General features: G+C 33.6%; 2 protein-coding genes across 7 annotated transcripts in view; one reads left to right on the top strand and one right to left on the bottom strand.

Moving 5' to 3' along the window:
- The first annotated feature begins 799 nt into the window (after nucleotides 1-799).
- LOC106672197 (testis-expressed protein 9) overlaps nucleotides 800-22,187 on the top strand; it is a 43,324-nt gene continuing 21,936 nt past the window's right edge. Inside the window, exons 1-2 of one of the 4 annotated variants that reach the window (XM_014403408.2) lie at nucleotides 800-907; nucleotides 956-1,057. The gene's annotated coding sequence lies outside the window, so the exon portion shown is untranslated. Of the gene's footprint in view, nucleotides 908-955; nucleotides 1,063-22,187 lie in introns of all 4 variants that reach the window. The other 3 variants (XM_024229009.1, XM_014403409.2, XM_014403411.2) reach the window with 3 other exon arrangements.
- LOC106672195 lies at nucleotides 9,114-21,893 on the bottom strand. Of its 3 annotated transcripts, none has more exons than XM_014403405.2 (10): nucleotides 21,812-21,893; nucleotides 21,639-21,741; nucleotides 19,364-19,487; nucleotides 19,187-19,301; nucleotides 18,223-18,349; nucleotides 17,982-18,156; nucleotides 17,087-17,231; nucleotides 16,907-17,020; nucleotides 13,995-14,099; nucleotides 9,114-10,433 (listed from the first exon to the last, which is right to left on the bottom strand). In XM_014403405.2, the coding sequence occupies exons 1-10, from the start codon at nucleotides 21,845-21,847 to the stop codon at nucleotides 10,296-10,298; spliced, it is 1,182 nt and encodes a 393-aa protein (XP_014258891.1). In that variant the 5' UTR covers nucleotides 21,848-21,893; the 3' UTR covers nucleotides 9,114-10,295. The 3 variants fall into 3 exon arrangements, with proteins under 3 accessions (XP_014258891.1, XP_024084762.1, XP_024084766.1); XM_024228994.1 differs by lacking the exon at nucleotides 9,114-10,433 and adding an exon at nucleotides 12,461-12,576; XM_024228998.1 differs by lacking the exon at nucleotides 9,114-10,433 and having other exon boundaries at nucleotides 14,035-14,099; nucleotides 16,893-17,020.

Below are 22,187 nucleotides of genomic sequence, written 5' to 3'. Positions count from 1 at the left end.
AGCACTTATACAACAAAAATTAACAAATCTGGGGGTTTTGATATGGTCTAAATTTACCAAATTAGCAAACCAATTGGTTAATAATTATTAAAAGTTTCTTTTAGGTAACACACTTGAAATAAGTAAATCTTGATGATTTTCTATTTTCCATTTAGTTCATGTATGGTTTTTTGCCACATCTTTTTGATTTGGAAAAAAGTCAGTACATAACACAGAACGCTATTGGAAATTTTGCTATGAATCGAACGTTAACTCAAATTTCTCTTTTATTATTTTTTAAATATGTATTGTATAATTAATTGGCATGTCGAAACGAATGTTTAGTATTGAACTTTAACTTTTTCCATGGAATCTTCTGCCACGTAATATACTTTGCCCAATTCTATCAGTCATGAAAATTTATACTGCTTTTACTGTTGGATGTATCTGTTGTGTAACCGATTGTTAAATTATTTTATGTGCATAGGCTCTTGTGCAATTCTTTTAGCATAAATACAGCATGCATAACAGATTTTCTTTTCACGTTTTTTCACAAAAAATCATATGAATGTAAAGTAATGGCTTGATCACATGACGATATATATAGTTGATAAAAAGTCTTATTACAATTAATTATTTTATGAAATAAAACCATTATTGCCTTGAACAATAGCTAAATAAAATAATGCATTTGGTTTATTGACTTTTTTTAACCAACATTCTACGCGAGACGCAATAACTTATCTTAGAGAGATAGATAACATTGGATCGAGGAACTGTTGAGTGATAGCACTCCTAAATCATTGATTAATTATCACTCTCTCCACTCTCTGAGGAAGAGTTCACCGTCTTTTTTAAAGGTCGGCGAGGATCACTGGGAAATAACCGGGAGGAAAGCTGTTGTACGTGAGGACTCACGAGATTAGAGGTTAGTGTAGAATTTTTTGTTGCAGGATTCCTAACTTAATTTGTAAAGGGAACATTTAGGTGTTAGTGGATGGAGTGCTGGGAAGTATAGAACGAGGCGTTGACGAGGGATCTAAGGAATCGTGATTGTAGGATCTGCAGAGATTGGAAGGTGTGGTATGTCCATCTTGGTTGCAATATTGAGTTTTAAATGAGTATTTTGTTGTAGAGGAGAATTAGATCCGTTGTCTAGAATAGCCTTTTAAGTGATCGGTTCATTTCTGCCTTTAGTCGTGAATGGGGAGTCCAGATCAGTCGCTTGTCTAGATACTCAAGATACACCAAGGTAGCTTGGGTAGGAGGGGTGCGGTTATAATAGATTGGAGATAGAGTGATGGGACGGAGAGAGTGGTGTCTTGTAGAAATGAGATCGAGAGGATCTGACCCTTACACTAAAGTACCTGTCCACCATACAGGATTGAGAATGAGGCAGTTGATGTCTTCGAGTTTCCAGAGCAAGCCAAATCCTCTCGAATCCTGTTCCGCATCGATGAAGACCCCTGAGCAGTATTGTTTCTTATCAAGGGAGGATGCGATGATGTCCATTACACCATAGCAAATTTAAACATTGGAATGTGGACGCTATACTCAAAATTATATTAGAAGATTCGAGAATTAGGAGTATTTGTTTACAAAAGACTTTTTCAAAGGGTTTATCAAGGGCCAATCATTTGATTGTGGTTTGTTCGTCGTTGTTGTTCGTGTAAACCATAGAAAACTTACGTAACGTTGGGAAATTAATGGATCAAAAAATTGCATTATAAAAGTTGGTTGGGTAAACTATGGTTTTTGATCATAATTTACGAAGGTTTGAAGGGGTAATTTTTGGTAGAATGTTTATAATGAGAAAATATTTTTGACCCTTAAGGAAAGAAATGATCCATATAGGAGGGTTTACCTTTTCCAGAACTCATAAAAGTATTTATTTCAGAAAAAAATTGAAAATAAGCAGTATAGATTAATGGAAACAATCCCGTTTTGTTAATTTAACTTTGCTGGAACTCGGAGTGTCAAAAGAAGGAGGTCCTAAATTGATCTAATTAACCAAATTGTCTCCCGGTCCGTCCCATTTCGCTATTTTTGAATCATGTCTGCTTCAAATAAGCCATGACCGACTGAAAAACCGACTAAGAAATTTTGATTCAACCTCTTCATTGTGCCATCGGTTCTCTTCTGGCTTTCTGGAGAGATGGAAGAAATGTACAAAAGATGCTTTGTGTTAATTTTTATTAAAACTTTGATATGATTCTTAAAAAACTTTTGAAACTACAAAAACCATTTGGTGGTAATTCGATCTTTTATTTAAGTGCTTGGAATGAACACGAAAGTAAAATTATAGGTTCAAATCTTGGTAGGGTTTATACCCGTGCTTCCTAAAGACATCTATTTATCTAAAAATCATCCTGGTCCGCTTATTGTCGCCGTTTATGCTTCCATTTATAACAAAACTCCTTGGTCAACTGGAAAAACTGATCATAATTTAACTTTTGATTGTTTTGGAACCTACGAAATCCGGCCATTTGGTGGTAATTTGACTTTTTCGTAGTACTTGGAATATCAAAAGAAAGTGAAATTAAAAATTCATATTTCTTTTATTGTTAATTTTCCTCCTTGGTTCCTATTGATACATAATTATCTAAAGATCATCCTGGTCCGTCTAATCTCGCTGTTTCTGCACCGTAGCATAACAAAACTTCTTGGCCAACTTGAAAAACCGTCCTTGGATCTGTTTTGATCAAGCTTTTGTCATCGTGTCGTCAATAATAAAAAAATCATTGTGACATATTTTGTCACAGACATAGAAATCGCCAATTACTGGGAATTAATTGTGACATCAAGTAATTAAATAATACATTAAGGAAAATTTTGCAATAAATAGAAATCCTTAATTTGTTATAAAAATTAGATTCAGGAATAGAATTGAAGTTTTATATATTTATTTGATATATGCATCAATAAAACCTCTTGGCTCATGTGCAGAATGAAAAGCTTTTTTTTTATTGTAGTACTATAAAATACATAATAATTAATATGACTTCCTGAATAATAAAGAAAAATTGCTAATAAAGTAAACGCAACTTGCTATTCTAATTCGAATTCATTGACGCCTAATTGGTATAGTTTCATACCACATATGAACAAGCTTATGATGTTAAGGAAACAGCGAGGAAATGAGGAAATAGTTATTAATTGGAAAAATTAAATAATTAATCATTGCTAAAGAAGAAGGAATATAGGCGAAGAATAAACACTCAGTTACTTCCATGATTACATTTGAAAGTGCAGGAATAGAGAAAGTTACATAACTTAACAGCCACTTTCCAACCTTTTCGGAGGCTAAACTTTTACCATACGGTCTTCCTCTTAGTGTCCGTCAGCCGAACGAAGGCAAATTTAGCGTATATCAATTTTCCCTTCATCGAGTCAATCCAGGTAAAAAATATCATTAATTTAAACCGTACTATTTTGTTTTCTATGATAATCTAACTGTAGTGTTGTTTAAAAAATAAAACCTCTGAAAGTATTAATTTTCACTTGACCCTTACAACTAAAATGTATTACATGCTTTTCTAACACACGATTGTAATGGTAATGATAGTTTTTTTAGGTCTTGAAATGTGTTGAATTGGACAGGACAACCTCTTAACCCTTTTATACCTGTGGTGAGGGGTACAGCTGGACCTTCTTATTCATATACCACAACAAAGACTTCATTGTCTCTAAATTCGTCTTGCATTTACAACCTCCTTTTGTTTTTAAACGACTTGTGCTTTCAATTTTCAATTTTTCAAAAGAGTATGTAGACGAATACGGTCTTTGCCCAGTAGTTGTTAATTTCACAATACAATATACTGTATGCCACCTGATTGTCTCACACTCCAAGCTACAGGATTTTATCTTCGTGTTTGTAAGGTTTATCTTATTTTGAATTTAGTTGAAGGAATGAGCAAATCTTCGAAGTTCTGTATAACAATTCATCATCGTTTGAGTTTATCTCGTAATGTTCAATCCGATGCTGGTGTATTTAACCATGTCGGACATGTCCTTGAATTTGTATGCCGTCTTGCAAACGATTGATCACATTACTGTCCCTTGCAACATTTGGTTTTTCAATGCTAGACTTTTTAATGTTGGCCGACATGTCCTTGTCAAAATTCGGTTTGGGTGCAGGTTTTGTGATGAAGGTAAATTTCTTATTACCCAATTAGAGATAATGGATGACTTCCGGTCCGTCGTGGACCGTGGAAAACACCTGTCTCTACTTCTCGATGTTACTATTGAAATATCAACTAGAAAATCTAAATCTAGTGCTTAAACTTGGAAAGCTGAAATTGATAGCCGTTTTCCAGGCAAGAGGGATGGTTTAACTTTCGCATTGTATCTCAAATCAACATTCTAAGTTTATTAACCGACGGGTTTCAACGGCTATCAAAATTGGTTTTCAATTTACCGCGAAACATGCAATAAATCGAAGGGGTGACAAGGACATTCGGTACAAAGCGTGGAGAAAGTAAAACGTTTACTCGGTTTCTGGCCTGGTGTGGAAAAGTTCTGAAAGTTTTTCACGGTAGTATAAACGCAATCCGAGCCTAGTGTCGGAGAGTGCGTTTCCTCGTCAATTAACAATTTCGACGTGCAGCCTGCCAATGATGTCGGTTACACTTCATTCCTCTGTTCTTCCAATGCGGAAAAGGCCGGGTTAAATCCATTTTGCCCCAGCTATATCAATTACGAGGATATGAACTATAGACCGGCATTTTCCGGCAGGAAATCCGCGACCTTTCCGAGGATTTAAACTTTCAATTTTCCAACAGGAAAATGACAGTGCTAATGTTTTCTAAAAGGGTTACCGATGATTTTTCAAATATTGCACACGGATCACATATGGGCAATCGGAAATCATTAATGTCCGTTCCAATTGAAAAACCAGGAGATTACAATATATGTAATATAGTAATCATTCTAATTAGTGCGATAGCAACAGTATATATTCACACATATTCTTCTATCACGCATCAATGATCATTAATTAACAAATCTAAAATTGTACACAAAGACAAACAACACACATTAATAATACTACTAATTTCAATTACTTAATCTTTTTATGTAAGGTTTTGGTTGAGATGAAAAGTTAGTGTCACGAGCGGGATTCGAACTCACGACCTTCGGCTAAATACGGCGCTGCTCTACCACTTGAGCTATCGTGATGTCGATCCACCCGGCCACCAACCAAAACCTTGCATAAATAGATTAATTAATTGAAAGAAGTAATTTAGTCAATAGGCCACTAAATATAATGGGTTTAATAAGTAAAACGAAGTATACATACGTTTCATTAACAGCTCCCCGTGGCCGCTTCATATGTCGCCGAGAATCGAATCCTGATTACACGACATTTGAAAAATGGCAAAAAGAGGGAAAATTCGAAAGGTTGTAGGTTGAGATGGGGAGTTGGTGTTCGAGTGGATCGACGTTACGATAGATCAAGTGGTAGAGCAGCGGCGTATTTAGCCGAAGGTCGTGGGTTCGAATCCCGCTCGTGACACTAACTGTTTCATTTCAACCAAAACCTTACATAAAAAGATTAAATAATTGAAAGAAGTAATTTGGTCAATAGACCACTAAATGTAATAGATTTACTATACACTACACACTACTAGTGCTAAATTTTAATACACCACTATAAAGCACACACACACACACTAATACTAATATCAAATCACACCATATTCTCACTGATGCTTACACTCATATTAACAATACAAATATCCTATAATACTATATATTATATTATCCTGATACTTGAATAAACTGATACTAATTTTAGTGTCTAATCACATTGATATCCATTACAATTATAATACACTAATATTAACACTAATTAATTAATCTTTTTATGTAAGGTTTTCGCTGAAATGAAAAAAGTTAGTGAGACGGGCGATATTCGAACCCATGACCTTCGGCTCGATACGCCGCCGCTCCAATCTCTTGAGCTATCTTGGCAAAATGGTTAGAGCAGCGGCGAATTGAGCCGAAGGTCGTGGGTTCGAATATTGCTCGTGACAATAACTTTTTCATTTCAACCAAAACCTTACATAAAAAGATGAATTAATTGAAAGAAGTAATTTGGTCAATCAGACCACTAAATCTAATGGAATTAACACTAATATCTACCAAGTTGACACTAGTTATAGGCCAATTTGCATCAAACCCCTGTTGCCAAAGGTTTGAAAGTATCATATTAAAATCTTTAAATCTAATATCTAGAAGCGTTATCATTTAAATTTTACATTGTTTAATTTGGAAAAAATAATAAAATAATTAACCGACTTGGCAATGTATTAAGACTCAATATTACAATATTTTTTCGAAGGTTTATGGTGTAATTTTTATTACATGGTTTTTTGCATCGTATTTAGGCAGTCAAAAGCTTAAAGTAGAAGTAAAATCAGTAACCTCATATAGTTTTTTAATATTTTTTTTATTGGGGCGTTTTCGAGAAAAATCTCGAAAGACCTAAACATTTTTTTAAGTTTCTCATGAAGCAAACAATTTTGATCTAACTCTTTAAGTTTTCTAGGTTCAGCGGATTCAAATCAACAACCACGATAAACACTAAAAAATTTTTTACATCTGTATCGATCCTTTTTCTTCTACGATTGGCTATTTTGCAGGCTTCAGTGCATAGGGTTTTAGTTTAAACTAACACAATCAGCGAACTAATTGCATTTTTGAAGCCTTAAAGGCTTCCTATTCAGAAATAACACAATTACATTTAAATTTATATGAGCCTGATTGTTTTTGTTCGAACGACAACCCTACATTCAGCATACCTTGGATTATTAAAATGAACTTTCAACTAGTTCATTTTTATATTTTTGTTATTATGTGCTAATGCATTTTCGGTTCATAATTTTCTTCCTATCATCAGGCTTTCATAGATATTGCAACCTACATCAAGTTCATTTAAAAAAACCGATGAAACATGAAGGAAATTGGAAAACAAGAGAAAAAAAAGAAGACGAGAAGAGAAAGAAAAAGCATATTTTGATATGGCCTAAACAGTAATTTCACTGCCATAAGACTGTGATTTTTATCCATTATTATAGATAAATGTTTCACACTTTTTATATAAAAAATAGTTGGAAATAGGACCGAATCTTGTGCTGCGTTTTTTACTGCAATTTCACTCAATCAGCGATGTCTCGGCGGCGGTCCTTTGGTCTCTATCATGGTGACGGGTTAAATGCCAAATTATGATTTGAATGCCGGAAGCAATTTTTTTGCCGCTTCCTAAAACGTGATTTAGCAATTGCTTTTTATAAAATTTCCGTATTTTTCATTCCGACAAGGTCTTAGAATTAAACTAGATATAGCTTTCAAAAAAGTGACATACAGTTTCTCACCTTATCTCGACTTTATTTCCGTAGGATGAAGGATGTAGCAAGGTCCTTGACGATGACTCTTTGATGTAAAAGTTCTTCTCCGAGCTTTTTAAGTATTAACTTGATTTTTTTGAGGTGGGAATATTAATTTTTGCGGTCTGAAGATACGTTCAACAGGTTTATTAGATTTTATGGTTTATACCCGGTTGGGAACAATTAAATTAGAAACGGTTAAGACGTGAAAGTGAATTGTAACCCGGATGAAATAATTATCATCGGTTGGTTGAATTAAAATTTTATAATGTGGTATCTACCTATTAATAATTTTCAAGTAAAAATTTATTCTTATTTATAGAAATTATTAATTTTCCCCCTCGTTTTTCTTTTCGTATAAAGTCAACTATTTGGAAAGTACAGCCCACCAGAAAGCTCTCCCTTTCAATTACGTCCCACAAACTGTTGGATTCGGTCTTGGAAAAACTGCTCTGTTCCGCGAACACCGCAGACCGGGATAAACAAAACGGACAATTTGCCGTTTATTAACGGGTGCAAGTATTAAAGTATAAACCGGTGGAGAAACAGAAGTGAATCAACACTTTCACTCGACCACTTTCTCTAGGCTTGACCTTACCACTCCTGACATAAACACTACTCACGGCCCGACTCCTTCGTCCGTGTCACCTACTACAAATTGGAGATATTTGCCGCTAGAAATGTGTCATTTCCACTGGGACAGACGCCTACGATAACGAATCAGACGGATTAACAATTTCTCGTACCTTTTGTCCTTCCATTAGAAGCCTAATATTTTCTAGGTTACATAAAACAGCAACCAAATAACATACTGAAATTTAGTTTATTTAAATTAACTAACCTACTACAAATTGGAGATGTTTGGCGCAAGAAATGTGTCATTTCCACTGGGACAGACGCCTACAATGGCGTATTAACTATTTCTCGTATGATTGTTTGGAGGTCGAGAGATGCAGTCTGGTGTGACGTAGGTTTTAGAAAAATTTTCTTTAACCTGCCAACATTTCGATCTTTATTGAGATTATCTTCAGGCCCAAAGTGCCTTCATAACAGGAAAGACAAGAATGACACATTTACACGGAAAACAAACACTTTGAGCCCTGAAGATGATCTCAATAAAGATCGAAACGTTGGCACGATAAAGAAAATGTTTTTCTAAAACCTACGTCACACCAGACCGCATCTCACGATCTCCAAATAATCATCAAGTAATGGTCACTAAACACCACACAAATTTCTCGTACCTTTCTTCCTTCTATTAGAAGCCGAATTTTTCCTATATAAAAAACAACATATGCTGAAATATAATTTATTTAAAGAAAGTACATGACTCTTTTTTGTAAATAAAAGCGTTAAAATAGTTTATGGCTACATACATTTCTTCTTATTTTCAATAAAAACAAGACAAAAATAAAATTACATATGTTTTCAATTCTATCTGAGAATATTTTTGGAAGACTTTCAGTCAATTTTCCGATTAATTCTAAAAAATAAGATCACATTTTTTCTCCTTATTCAATTTTGGATTCAGGACTTGTAAACAATACAAAATAATTTATTTTTATTAGTTCTCGTGGTCCGCTTGACCAAATATATTCTTTTCAATTAAATATAGCAAAAAGGAGGGAAAATTCAAAAAGTGGGGTTGAGATGGGAAGTTAGTGTCCTAGTGGATCGAAGTCACGATAGCTCAAGTGATAGAGCAGCGGCGTATTTAGCGGAAGGTCGTGGGTTCGAATCCCGCTTGTGACACTGACTTTTTATCTCTATCAAAACCTTAATTAATTGAATAAAAATAATTGAAATATGAAGATTCTGTGTGTTTTAACAAATGAACAAGTCAGTTATCAAAACTGACACGATTTCTTGGCCCAATTTTTTCGATAAGATATCGGAGTCAGGCGTTTTCTTTTAAAATATTTTACTTAAAACCGATGGCATTTGTTATTGGTTACGTATAGAATATGTACAACCTAAAAGCGTAACACAAAAAAAAGTACGTAAAAATTCAAAGATTGTTTCAAATCAGGCAAATTTTGAGAATTTTTAATATTTGATGTTTTTGGTGAAATATTGTGCTGAAGTGTGCGTGGTGATGAATTCAAACATCGATCTTCTCGAGTTACGAAATAACGCCATCTCCAGTGGTTGGTCTGTGCTTTATTATACCATTGGGTCCTTTTATAGGTTTACAACTTTGCAGTAATACACATTTTTTTTTTTTTTTATTTGTGCGAAGAAGTTATAATTTTCGAAAGATGGGTCAAGGTCGGAAATTCCAGTGGCAACGTTGGGAATAGAACCCACGACCGCGGGTTTACAAACCGAGAGCATGACGCGTTAACTCTCTCTCTCTCTCTCTCGTCTACCTCGGATCCGGAAGTACAACAACATTTAAAAATTTAAACTGAACTCTATACCAAACTTATAAACCATCACAAAATATAACTTTAAGTATTTTAACAGCTAAAAACAATTTCCAGAACAAACAACAACCCAATTTATTGTCAAACATAATTTACTTCAACTTTAAACATTAATTTAAATAATTGAAAAAAAGTATATATACACAGGGATGAAAGGCTGGGGAATATTTAAGAAGATAAAACCACTTAACTATCAGACTGATCAGTCTCTCTCTAGATCATATTCTTAAATAATTTTATTTGATTTCGTTCAAATACTATTTAATTCTTATTTATTTATATTTTTAAGCTCAAAATAAGTTTATTTGGTCTCGTTTTTTTAGAAAAAATACTGACTCTTCGTATCAACAGAAGGTTCAAGTTTTCTGTTACGTCAGTGACGTGACCAAAATTTTACGAGTGTGGCTAAATTTTGAGGGTCAGAATTTTTGTATTGCCTATCAAATTAAGTCAATCCAAAACGTCCACGACCCAAATTATTGGCTTTCGGTTGTTTTAAATGTCAGTGAAGAATAGGCCGGAGGGGATCGTGCCTGAACACAATTGTGTTGTTAATTACGGAATTCGTCAACAATTTTCTATCCAAGTCCCTCATCCTTGCCGTTAGACTTTCATCGTCCTTCACTCCGCCCAGACCGGCCTGTAAAACAAATTGAAACACGAAAATAGTCAAATCATTAGTTAACTCCTTGTGGAAAATCGTAACAAAGTACTTTTGTAAGAACATAAAAACGACATACTTACCATATTAAGTAAAAAGCGAATTATGCAATTAAGCACTCTCCCTATGGCTGAAATTATGCGCATATTCTATGTATTTATAGTCTATAGCTCAAAAGTAAAACAATTCATGAAATATTTAACCAATGTAGCTTTAGCATGGAAATCCAAAAATATCCAAAACCTTTTGAAAGGCAAAATAAACAAAAATTCCTAGCGAATGATTGCTTGAACAGCAATAATTAAGACAAGTAAAGTGTTCACTTGTAACCGAAAAGCCGCCTGGGCCTCATGTCTCTCCCTTGTGGTAGAAGTTAGCACTTTTATTTTTGAGTTATCTATATATAGTACAATTTAAAAAAGCTTAACTAATCTTAACTGTGATATTCTAATGTACCTGAGGAAAAAAATGNATTGTAATATATTAATTGGTCAAGCGGACCACGAAATTAGTGAATTTAATGATTTAAAATGAAGTATACTTCACTAAAGCTCTCCGTGGCTATTTCATTTGCCGTCGAGAATCCAATCCGATTACACGACATTTGAAAAATGGAAAAAAGGAGGGAAAATTCAAAAGGTAGGGTTGAGATGGGAAGTTAGTGTCCGAGTGGATCGAGGTCACGATACCTCAAAAGAAGCGGCGTATCTAGCCGAAGATCGTGGGTTCGAATCCCGCTTGTGACAATGACTTTTTTTATCTCAACTAAAAACCTTAATTAATTGTACATATTTAAAATAGGAGGTAAATCGAAATCTATTATATTATTAATGCATTTATCTCCATTTTCGATTTTTATATTTTTTAATTTAAAATTTCTCAAACCAATCTAGTTCCCTCTCTTTGTTGAAAATGTGTAACACTGTTGTATTTAAATTGAAATTGGGTTTTGTTTCCATTTAGGTAAGTTTTTTTTAACTCTTTAATTTTTCTACCGCTTTGTCCTATACATTTAATGTCGCAATTATTACAATTAAGTTAGTAAACCCCGCGTATTGCCAAGTTCGAGACGATGTTTCTAGGTGAACACGTACCTCTAAAAGCTACCCTAAAACCTCGTTTAAGAATTTTACCTACTTTTTCTGATAGTTCACCAATGTTTGGTAAGCAACGAAAACCTAATGATTCATTTTTGGGTGGAGTGGCTGAGTCTGAATGTTGCTTCTTTTAAATTTATTTTTTTATTCTTTTTACTAGCAACCTAACGATAAATATTTTTTGATATCTATTGTTTTTAGATAAGGTCTTAATAGTTTGTAATTTTTTTATAGTTAGCAGGTGTTAGTGGGAGTTTCAACATACGGTCTATGAGTCAAATGAAGGCACAAGCTGTTTAGGTCCAAGGTGAGAAGGTATCATGGTGTCTGTAGTGTGGGTTTTCTATTTATGTTTATTACAATTAGGTTATTTATTATGGACAGTGTAGAGTTTAAAAAATTTAAAAAACCACCTTTATTTATTTCCCATGTAAAATTTGTACTAGGGTATAAAGAACTAATTAATTGGAGGAATTCTTTTAGATCCTCTCGTGTTCCCGACCATATACATAAAATATCGTCTACATAAAAAGAACAGTTTTAATTAATGTGTTGATTGATTTGAGATTTTTTTTCAAAATTATCCTTGAATATTTCGGCACAAAATGGGGAGAATGGAGACCCCCTTGGTAACCCTTTCATTTCATAAAAGTTATTATTGAATTTACAATAATTATATAGGACGCATACATTTAAGAGGTCTATTATATAATTTTTTACAAATCCGTTAATAGTATTCTCCGTAAGCTTTTATTTTATAAGTTTTGTACATTCTTTAACAGGGATGTTTGTGAATAAATTGGTAACATCGAATGACACTAAAACACAGTTGTTAGTTCTTTAATTGTTTTATCAATATAATATTTAGTATTTATTAATATAACATTTAGTTGTGTTATAATTCCCGCTTTTCGCACGTCCAAAATTGAACGGCAATAAAAACCAGTTTCTCAATGGAACGTATCGTTGGTGCAATTTATGTCGAGAGACTTGGTTGTAAATTCCTTTAACCTGATGATGATGAGCTATAAGCATAAAATCCGGTCATTGAAAACAACTAACTGTGAGTAAGAACTATCTTTTTATAAAGATTGTACAACATACTCACTCCACCATTTATCATTTCTAATAAAGACACGTCTTGTCAATGTGTAATCTAAAATAAGTTCTCCTAAGACTTAATAACAATTAATTTTTAGCTCTAATATGAAATAAATACTTGCTGATCAGAAATTAATGTTTCTTCGTGATTTTTAAACTATTATTAATAAATAAATCCTAAGTTTTATTCGAAAACAGATTTAAAAAGGCTATACATGGCAATTTTGTTTTTTAATGTATTCCACTCACCAAAATGAATGGTTATATACATCCGCGTAAAACGGTGACTTAAACCCGGGCTTTAGGTGAAACAGTACTTGCCAAGTCACCTATAAATTGTATCTTACTTTTCACTGAGGAACACGAATCTAACTATATTTAATTGGTGCTTTTCCGTCAAAGATTTATCTAACCAACATTTAACTGGATGATCCGTAGTTTATTGGATAGTTTCTCGGCTTTATATAAAAGTTCATGCAAGTAGGTTAACTTTGTGGCTGTAATCATCTAAGAAATATAAATGTCATAATTCAGTTTTGATTCTAATACCAAAATTTCTTAAAAAGTCGAATTTCTAAAACGTGGCAAAACAACTCTGATACACCCACTTAATATACCACCTACCCAGTCCTTCATACTAACTCGTAATTTTTATGAAAAAGAAACAGGATCGAAAAAGTATTTTTAGGGCATACTGACGATTTTATTAATATAATTTAGCCTGATAAAATACATTATTCGCTGTTATCCTTACAGGCAATCAAATTTAGACACTGAAACAAGCGACATATGCTAAATATAAATTCACATACATTCAAAAACACATAGTTTCTGTGAGAGACTCAATACTCCCAATTGACTATCACAATATCTATTTACACTAATAAATACATTCACTCATTAGGTAAGCTATGTTTGGATCCAGAAGGCACTCTAATATTTCTACCTAGACTTGCTTATAATATCAATTTATGAGACTAATTTTATTCGTTTCATAATTAACCTAAATATGGTACTAGAAGGTATTCCATATTTCCCTTCCTTGTGACTTTCTCACAATACCAATGTGTGCTAATGCCCGCTCTGTACACAGAACAATTGTAATATAAAATCGTATGACTGACTAAATAGATCCACAATTTGACACCCTTTGTTTCTCGTCAAACTTTGTCTACATGCCGAATCAGATAAAACAAAAATTAACAAAATACATAAATAATCCGAAAATAAAAATGTCATAATTTCTAATCAACTTAGATCAAACAAAATATATTTTAAACTTATTAAAATCTTCTTATTTGTAAGAAATGGTAGTAAACTTGTTTTTAATATAAATAATTACCATTTGGCGAATGTTGTTCACAGTTTGATTCGTCATATTTCTCGTTATTTCTGCCAATTTTTGATCAACGTCGACCAAGTCTTTGTGTATCGTCTCTTCGACCATCTAAAATGTAAAAAATTGCAGATAGAGATTATACATCGTAATGCAGCTAATAACTTAAAGAAGTATAAACAAAAAATGGAGTAAAGAAATTATTGGAGAGAAAATGCTTTATTAAAAACCCAATAGATATAAACATAAATTTGTTGTCCTTCTAGCGGGATGGAAAGTTTGCGTTTTTACATTCACAGACTGTCAATATCAATAAACGCTGGATTTTTATCAAAAATCTAATCTTCACTTTGAATAATCGACCAGATGAAACATCAATACCGCTTTGTATTATTGCGCAGGATGACAGTGAACTATGATGATCATTTCAAAACTCCCAAAGGTCACCCTATACAAATCATTATCGGTGTTGCGATAATAAAAGTCATTACCCTAGACCCGGTTCAATTCAATTGATTGGCTCTTCCAACAAAAAGGATGGCATTGTAACTGTTTCAACCCTTTCGGCTTTAACCGTATACGTTAAATGTGACGTAGGGTAACTTTTTGTTTTTCCCTGTAACTTTTGAATTTACTCATAAAGCGAGACGAAAAATGTATACATATTTCTGTATACATTTGTACGCTTGTAATTGGCCTAAATGTGTTTATTTTAATACTAATCGCATGCCTTTCGTGTTTAAAGAAGCTTATTTTAGTGACCATTACTTATTCGAATAACCACTTAGCAAACTTAGCATGACGAAAACTCTGAACAAACATTAAACTCTCGTAACGTTCTACTATTACACAGTCCTGTATGTAAGCGAGAAAAGGAACAACTATTAAACACAACTAGCAAAAAAGCCTTGTTTAATTACATCGAGCATTCATGTTTTATGATGATTATTAATAAATATTAATAGTCTTAATAATTTTTAACGAAGGGATGTAAAGAAATGTTTATAGTTAGCGATGTGCCCAGCATAAATGACTTTAAATTATCAAAAGTAATACAATCAGTAAACGAATAATTTATAAATTTAGAAAGTAATTTTATCAGTATAGAAACAGTCATGAAATATATATAGCAATATCGTCAGTATAGAAATAATAGTCTTGAAATATAGATAGCAATGACGTCTGCATAAGAATTGATTTTAGGCAGCAGAGCCATCGGCATAGACCTAGAAATATAGACAACAGTATTTAGTGCGTAAAAATAATCTTGATATGTAGATAGTGATCTTGCCAGCATAGAAATAGTTTTGAAAGATAGCAATGTTGTCTAGAAAATCTGTTGTCTCGAAATGCAGACAGCAATGTGGTCTGTATTAGATTTTCTTTTTAGACAGCTGAGACATTGGCATTGAATATGTAAATATATGGACAAAAATATTGCGTAGAAATAGTCTTGAAATATAGATAGCAATGTAGTCAGTATAGAAATAATAATCTTGAAATATAGATATCTATGTCCTGTCCATAAGAATTGATTTTAGGCAGCAGTGTCAACCGCATAGAATAGTGTAGAAATATAGATATCAATATTGGCAATAGTCTTGATATATAGACAGTGATGTCGCCATCATGGAAATAGTCTTGAAATCTTGGTAACAATGTCGTCAATATAGAAATAATAGTCTTGAAATATAGATAGAGATGTTGTCAATATAGAAATAACTGTCTTGAAATATAGATAGCAATGTCCTCTGTAAAAGAATTTGTTTTCGGGCAGCTGAGATATTGGCATAGAATATGTAGATATATAGACAGCAATATTGCCAGCTTAAAATGTAGATAGCAATGTAGGCAGTATAGAAATAATAGTCTTGAAATAAAGATGACAATGTCCTATGCATAAGAATTGATTTTAGACAACAGTGACATCTTGTAATGTCAGTATCATCAGTATAGAAATTATATATATATAGATATATNATATATCTTAAAATATAGATAGCAATGTCGTTTGCATAAAATTGATTTTAGACAGCAGTGTCAACCGCATAGAATAGTGTCGAAATATAGTCAGCAATTTTTTATTCTTTTTATGTGAGGTTTTGGTTGAAATGAAAAAGTTAGAGTCACGAGCGGGTTTTGAACCGACGACCTTCGGCTAAATACGCCGCTGCTCTAACCGCATGAGCTATCGTGCCTTCGATCCACTCGAACATCAACTCCCCATCTCAACCTCCAACCTTTCGAATTTTCCCTCTTTTTGCCATTTTTCTCCAATTTTCTCGGCGACATATCAAGTGGCCACGGGGAGTTGTTAGTGAAGCTATACTTTTCCTTTTGCTTATTAAATCCATTATATACATTATGTACTCTAACTTTTTCATTTCAACCAAAACCTTACATAAAAATATTAAGTAATTGAAAGAAGTAATTTGGTCAATGGACCACCAAATATAATAGATTTAATAGACAGCAATATTGCCAGCTTAAAAATAGACTTGATATATAGATAGTGATGGCACCATCATGGAAATAGTTTTGAAATATTGGCAGCAAGGTCGTCAGCTTAGGAATGGTCTTTAATTATGTATAAAAGAATTTTTTTCTACACATTGATCACTCATGATGACAAAATTCAAGAGAATTTTCTTTGTTTTAAGTATGGATCTTCACATTGGCTTTCAGCATTAGTTACCAAAGCATCCCTTGTTCCACTATTTATTATTTTTAATAAAAGGACTTGTATTAATTTGTAATAATCATAAAAGAAATTATAGTAGGATTATTCCTGATCCGATTGATTAACTTGGTCCGCCTATTTTGTCCTCATACGTTTGGTACGTTTGGTCTGTTGTGATTCAACATAATTCTAAATTAAAAAAAAATAGTTTAATTTTTACAAACCACAGTTTGTCTACCTTGTTGATCCATTGGTAAAGGGCAGAGGTACGTTTCTGAAAGCTGCTGTAGACATTGGCAGCGTGCTTGTACCGTTCCGGTATCTGCATGTCCGTATAAAGGTATTCAAGAACCTGTAGTTAATATTTTAATCCTTCGAAATTAAATTTGTCATTTTTGTTTCAAGTGGTGGTCGTCACCTGGTGGACAGTTTGAATTTCCCTCTGTGAGCAATAGGGAAACTGTACGCCCGGAAGTACGGCCTGTCCTGCGTTAATGCAGAGCAGAGCCTCATGGATGCAATTTCTTGCCGCCTGTGCCAGCGTCCATCTGGAGTCTGTATTTCTATTTTTTAACAAAAAGTAAAAAAAATAATAATTTTATTACAATAATATAAGTAAACAAGTAGGCCAAATTATCAAGTCAACATCGTACTCAATGTGTTACTCAGCTTTATAAAAGAAAATTCTGAGAAAACCGACAACGTACACGCTCATAATAAAAAAGATAATAGTTATCCATTTGTATGTTGACAAGGCTCGTTTGGCCTACTTCAAGGGTATGTTTTAGGTCTCATCCTTTCCTCTCGTTGAGACGCCAGTGATTACCATTTCCACACATCCAATGTTGACTACCTTGCAGTTTCATAAACTTTTATCGTCATATTTAATTTTCTTAATTACAAGGATCAAACGAAGTTTAAGTAAAGAGTGGACATCGCCTTATTTATGTTTATGTTTATCTAGAATGAATTTGTGAATGAACTAGTATATCTCGTGGTCTTAGTTGACAAGGTCTAAAATGAAATTTAACAACTGGACTACCCTACTTACAAATGATCTCGGTTCTCTTTTAGTAATAAATGACCTGTATATAAATTAAACCCAATGGACATAAAACGATTGACCGCCATTGACAATTTACAACACGCTAAAAAATAGCCATGTTAATTCTTTAATTGTTTAAACTTCTTAAGTACAAGAACAACTCATTTGGGAACTGTTATCTCAGTTAAAAGGCCAGGCTGTGATTGTCAAGCGACCAGGTCAAATAATTGATGTTTTCTTTGAACGTTCCGAACCATTTGGTACTCACAGTGTGTCCTGAAGTTCTGACCAGCTGTCGACCCCTGACCTCCCCAGTGTGGCAGCAGCTTGGACGAGACGTCCTGCTTCCTTCCAGGAGAGTTCCCCGGAGTAAAGAGTGTCCCTGTAGCTCCGCAGACGGTCCGCTTCACCTCTAAGCTCGGATTTCGGAGAGCCTACACTGTCTGGACAGATATCCGGGGTTAATTCAGAAAAATAAATCCTCTAGGAAACGGTTTTATACTACTGACTTGTAAGAGTGTCGTGGTGTTGGTAGAGATTTTGAAGATGTTGAACCCGTTCGGACAACCTCGTCACCTCATCTTGGGCATCTTGTTTTCTCCTGTTCAACCAGAAAATACGGTGTTGCTTCATAGCCTATTTTCAAGAACAAAGCGTTAACTATCATTTCCTCATAATCACAATAATGAACGTTGTGCTCAAGAACCGTTAATTATTTGTCAATCCTTTCAAATAGAACTTTCTTAGTTGAAGCAAGATCTCAGCAACTCAGGCATTGTGGGATTCCATATAGACTTTTTTCGATCATTATTAATTTCATTTTAATCATTGATCTCTCTTGCACTCCTCATGGTATTATCACTTTACTGGAATGTTACCAGTTAATTTACTGGGTTCAAATGAGGTTATCGTCGGTGCTTCAAATATCGTAGGTCGCAGTACGAGCCTAGAATTGCTATTGAGCAAGCGATATGTTTGTATTTGTTCCAGCAAATTGAAAAGTTGGCTGTCTTCGGACGGTTGACATGACGCCTTTATCTTCAGTTGAAGTTTGCGTATATAAAAAAGATTTTTATTATCTAAGAACTGGTCGATTAGTTAACCCAATTGTGTCAAAAACAAATTTATAAAATAAGGATTGCAATCAACTTAATTAATTTAAAATACAATCTAATATTAGGAGTTCATATATAATTTATTATTTATGGGTATTGATATGTATTTTATATGGCTTAACTTTAGTAATATTAATCCATTTATGTTTAGTGGTCTAATTGACCATATTAATTACATTAATTAACTATTCTTTTTATGTAAGGGCTGGTAGAGGTGAAAAAGTGAGTGTCACGAGCGGTATTCGAACCTTCGGCTCAATTGAGGTTAGAGGTTAGAGCAGCGGCTTATTGAGCCAACCAAGATCTTACATAAAAAGAATATTTAGTAATATTGCCAATGGTTCAATTGTCCAAATACCTTTCGATTCAAAGTGGATATGAATTCCTCGTGTTCCATCGCCTGGTCTGGCATCCTATTCAAAGAAAGCTCATGTAGGACTCTCCTTATTGAATCGTCGTAGTTTTCCAGCCGACTTTAATTTAATTTTTTTTTAAATTTATTAATTTTAACAAATATTAAAATAACAAAACTCACGTCGTGTCAATCTCAGGGACAGTTCCTGGTACGGCTATGTGGTGTTCATCATGGTCTAACGACGCGTCCATCATTGCCAAATCCAATTGTGTTGTGAGCCTGTCCAACTTCACCATTGCATGGCCTTAAAGTTGTTTGGAAAAAAAAATAATAGAATGATTTGCTTTATTGTCTAATATAATTCAAGGCTGGTGTTTAGCAAAAATAGATTCACTATCCATTGATTTATGTTACAATTGTCTTGTCTTTTAAGTGAAACATTTCCTGTAGCTTGATTATCCTGCCTGGATTTTGTCTGTCATTCGCGTTTCGGTGTCATCTTCAATGAGGTTTTGGCATATATGTTTGGGTGTTTTATTGTGGTAACAGGGTCACGTTTGTCAAATTATGCTTCGAAAATTTTTTATAGGTCCCATTTCCCTATTTATCTGTTGGACTCAATCAAGGTACTTGGATAAACATGAACATAAATTGAATATATATCTGTATATCTGTCCTCGCTGTTTGTCGAATGTAAATCAATTTTCAACACCCACTGTCTTTGTAAGAGAGAATTCAATTCATCCTATCTTCGTGTACACCAAGTGGCAAATTGGCATGACCACTTCAAAACTGGGATCTCACGACAAAGATTAGGAAACCGAATTCGCAGACTGTAGTTTCACTCTCTTACGCAATTCCCCGACCAGGTCGTAATTTTGTGACATTTTCTTTTGATTTCCGGCCAAAAACAACGCTGCACACAGCAGTCGCGAAGATCCGCTTCCTGGTTCGTGCTGTTCGAAAATCCATCAGACGTTTCGCCTACATTAAATGGCAGGTTATAAAAGTCAAATTTATAGTGAAAAAATATGTATTCGTATTAAACATTTGGTCTTCTTGTACTCGATGAGGTACTCTGATTTTTTTCATATTTCTCCCCTTCCTATTTTTTTACATTTGCAAGCAATTCTTTTGCAGCAAAGCAGATTCAGTACAAATGATAAATGTTGGAGTAAGAGTGTTGTTCAATCTTTTTTTAAATAGTTCCTTCTCCCAGTTAGTTTTTAACGTATTTTTGATGTTCAATGTTAATTATACTATTTCCTTTTATCGGCTTTTAAAATAAAGTTAATAGTTACTTTTTAACTTTTTATCAATAGACCTAATGATATGTAGGATATTTAATATTTGGACGTTTAGATTTTTGTTTAAGTTTTGTTTAATTTTAACTTCTGCACATTTATATTTTATATTGTATTTACGTTACAACAATCTACCGATGAACCAAGGGATAGTAATTTTTGTATCTAATTCCGTTTTTTGGGACAAATTTTAAGCCTTTATTTAATAAATTGTTTTCTTCTTTATTTAGCTCCATGTTTGTTAAGTTTATAAACCTTGGGTAAAATTTAATTGGAGTTTCCTGGTCTTCAGGAATATTATTATTTTTAAGTGTACAGTACTTCATGTTTTTAATTTTTTTAATCCAATATACTTTGTTTTTTATCAATTATAAATTTAACTTTTGATCGCGTATCATAATCAAATTTATCCCATTCTACTGGAGACAATAATGAGGCAAATCTAATGCGTACAAGACATTGAAAAAAACGTTTTGTATCTCTTTGACAGTGCAATTTATGTAATTCATTATTTAATATGGCTTTTTGGCATTTATGTTGTAAGAGAGTTGAACAGTTCTTAATATTTAATTTAGCAAGAACGAATTCCAAGAGGTATTATTATTAATTGCGTTATAATCCATTACTGCTTTGACTAGCGTATTAATAGAAATGATAAATGGTGGAGTGAGTGTGTTGTAAGTGGACTAACTTTGAGTAGGAACTATCTTTTTAACAAGGAAATTCAGTTCTACTTCAGATCTGTTTTCTTATATTTTATGGCATCCCAGGCATATGGGAGGCATAGGCATGCAGTATGACACAATTGACAGGAAAGAGTTTTTATTTTTATTTTGGGGAAAATTTTCTTATTAGATTACTGAATAATCTTCAGGCTTTTGTTAACCCCTCTTTGATTTCCATATATCCATATCGGAAGCATTTCTTCTCTGTTATAACTCTGTGGTTAAACATTCCAATATAGGTTTAAATATGTGACTGAGGTCCCGGATTTCTCATGAAGACTGGGAGGTGATGAACGTTTACAGAAGAGAAGATCAAGAATTTAATATTTCAAGATTGGATTGGTCAGTTAAATTCAAGCATTAAAATTACACTAGAAATTTTGTTTTGCGAACTGACTTCCGACTTTTATACTTAAAAAACATTACCTAAAGCCGGAGCAGGAGGACTTCGCTCTTCCCTGAAAATGTCCCTGTCCAGTCTCATATAGGTGTCGAGCAAATCCGCTCCTTCCTCCGCCGTAAGTTTTCCCTTTATATATATTTAAACAAAATCATAAAGTACGGAAAAAGGAAACTACACACAGCTCTTTGATAATTACGTTCGTTTTACTCTTGCTGCTGCTCGTACATCCCATATCACGTATGGGAGAGATCCAGCGCGACGGGACGGTCGCACAATCGGCCGACAGAACCAGCACTGAGGTCTGCAGCGGTACGGCGTTTCCCAGAAATTCCTCCGCGTCTTGTTGTCATAGCAAACCGCAGCACAACATTTGGAGTCGAATCGATCTATTTGTTATCACCTATGATTCCATCAAGAGTCGCTTCTCAATTAAATAACTAATAAAAAAAGAAAATTATTACTAATTAACAGCGTTCAATGCTAAAATCGTGAATACTAACGATTTTTATTTTTCTACTAACATGTCTGAAGATCTGTAAGTGCTAAAAAGAAAAAAAGTCCTAGCTATAATC

The sequence above is a fragment of the Cimex lectularius genome, unplaced genomic scaffold (assembly GCF_000648675.2).
Source record: "Cimex lectularius strain Harlan isolate CLEC.00 unplaced genomic scaffold, Clec_2.1 scaffold17, whole genome shotgun sequence".
Taxonomy (NCBI): domain Eukaryota; kingdom Metazoa; phylum Arthropoda; class Insecta; order Hemiptera; family Cimicidae; genus Cimex; species Cimex lectularius.
The sequence above is the reverse complement of the archived record's forward strand: the minus strand, read 5'-3'. Positions and strand labels throughout refer to the sequence as shown.

Bases quoted from the DNA above. Each gene is read 5' to 3' on its own strand.
- LOC106672195 (XM_014403405.2), bottom strand. From the start codon at position 21,847: ATGGGATGTACGAGCAGCAGCAAGAGTAAAACGAAC. The intron at 19,488-21,638 runs GTAATGTTTTTT...AACAACTTTAAG, and splicing joins TCCTCCTGCTCCGGCTTTAG to GCCATGCAATGGTGAAGTTG. The intron at 14,100-16,906 runs GTAGACAAACTG...TTTACATTTTAG, and splicing joins TTTACCAATGGATCAACAAG to ATGGTCGAAGAGACGATACA.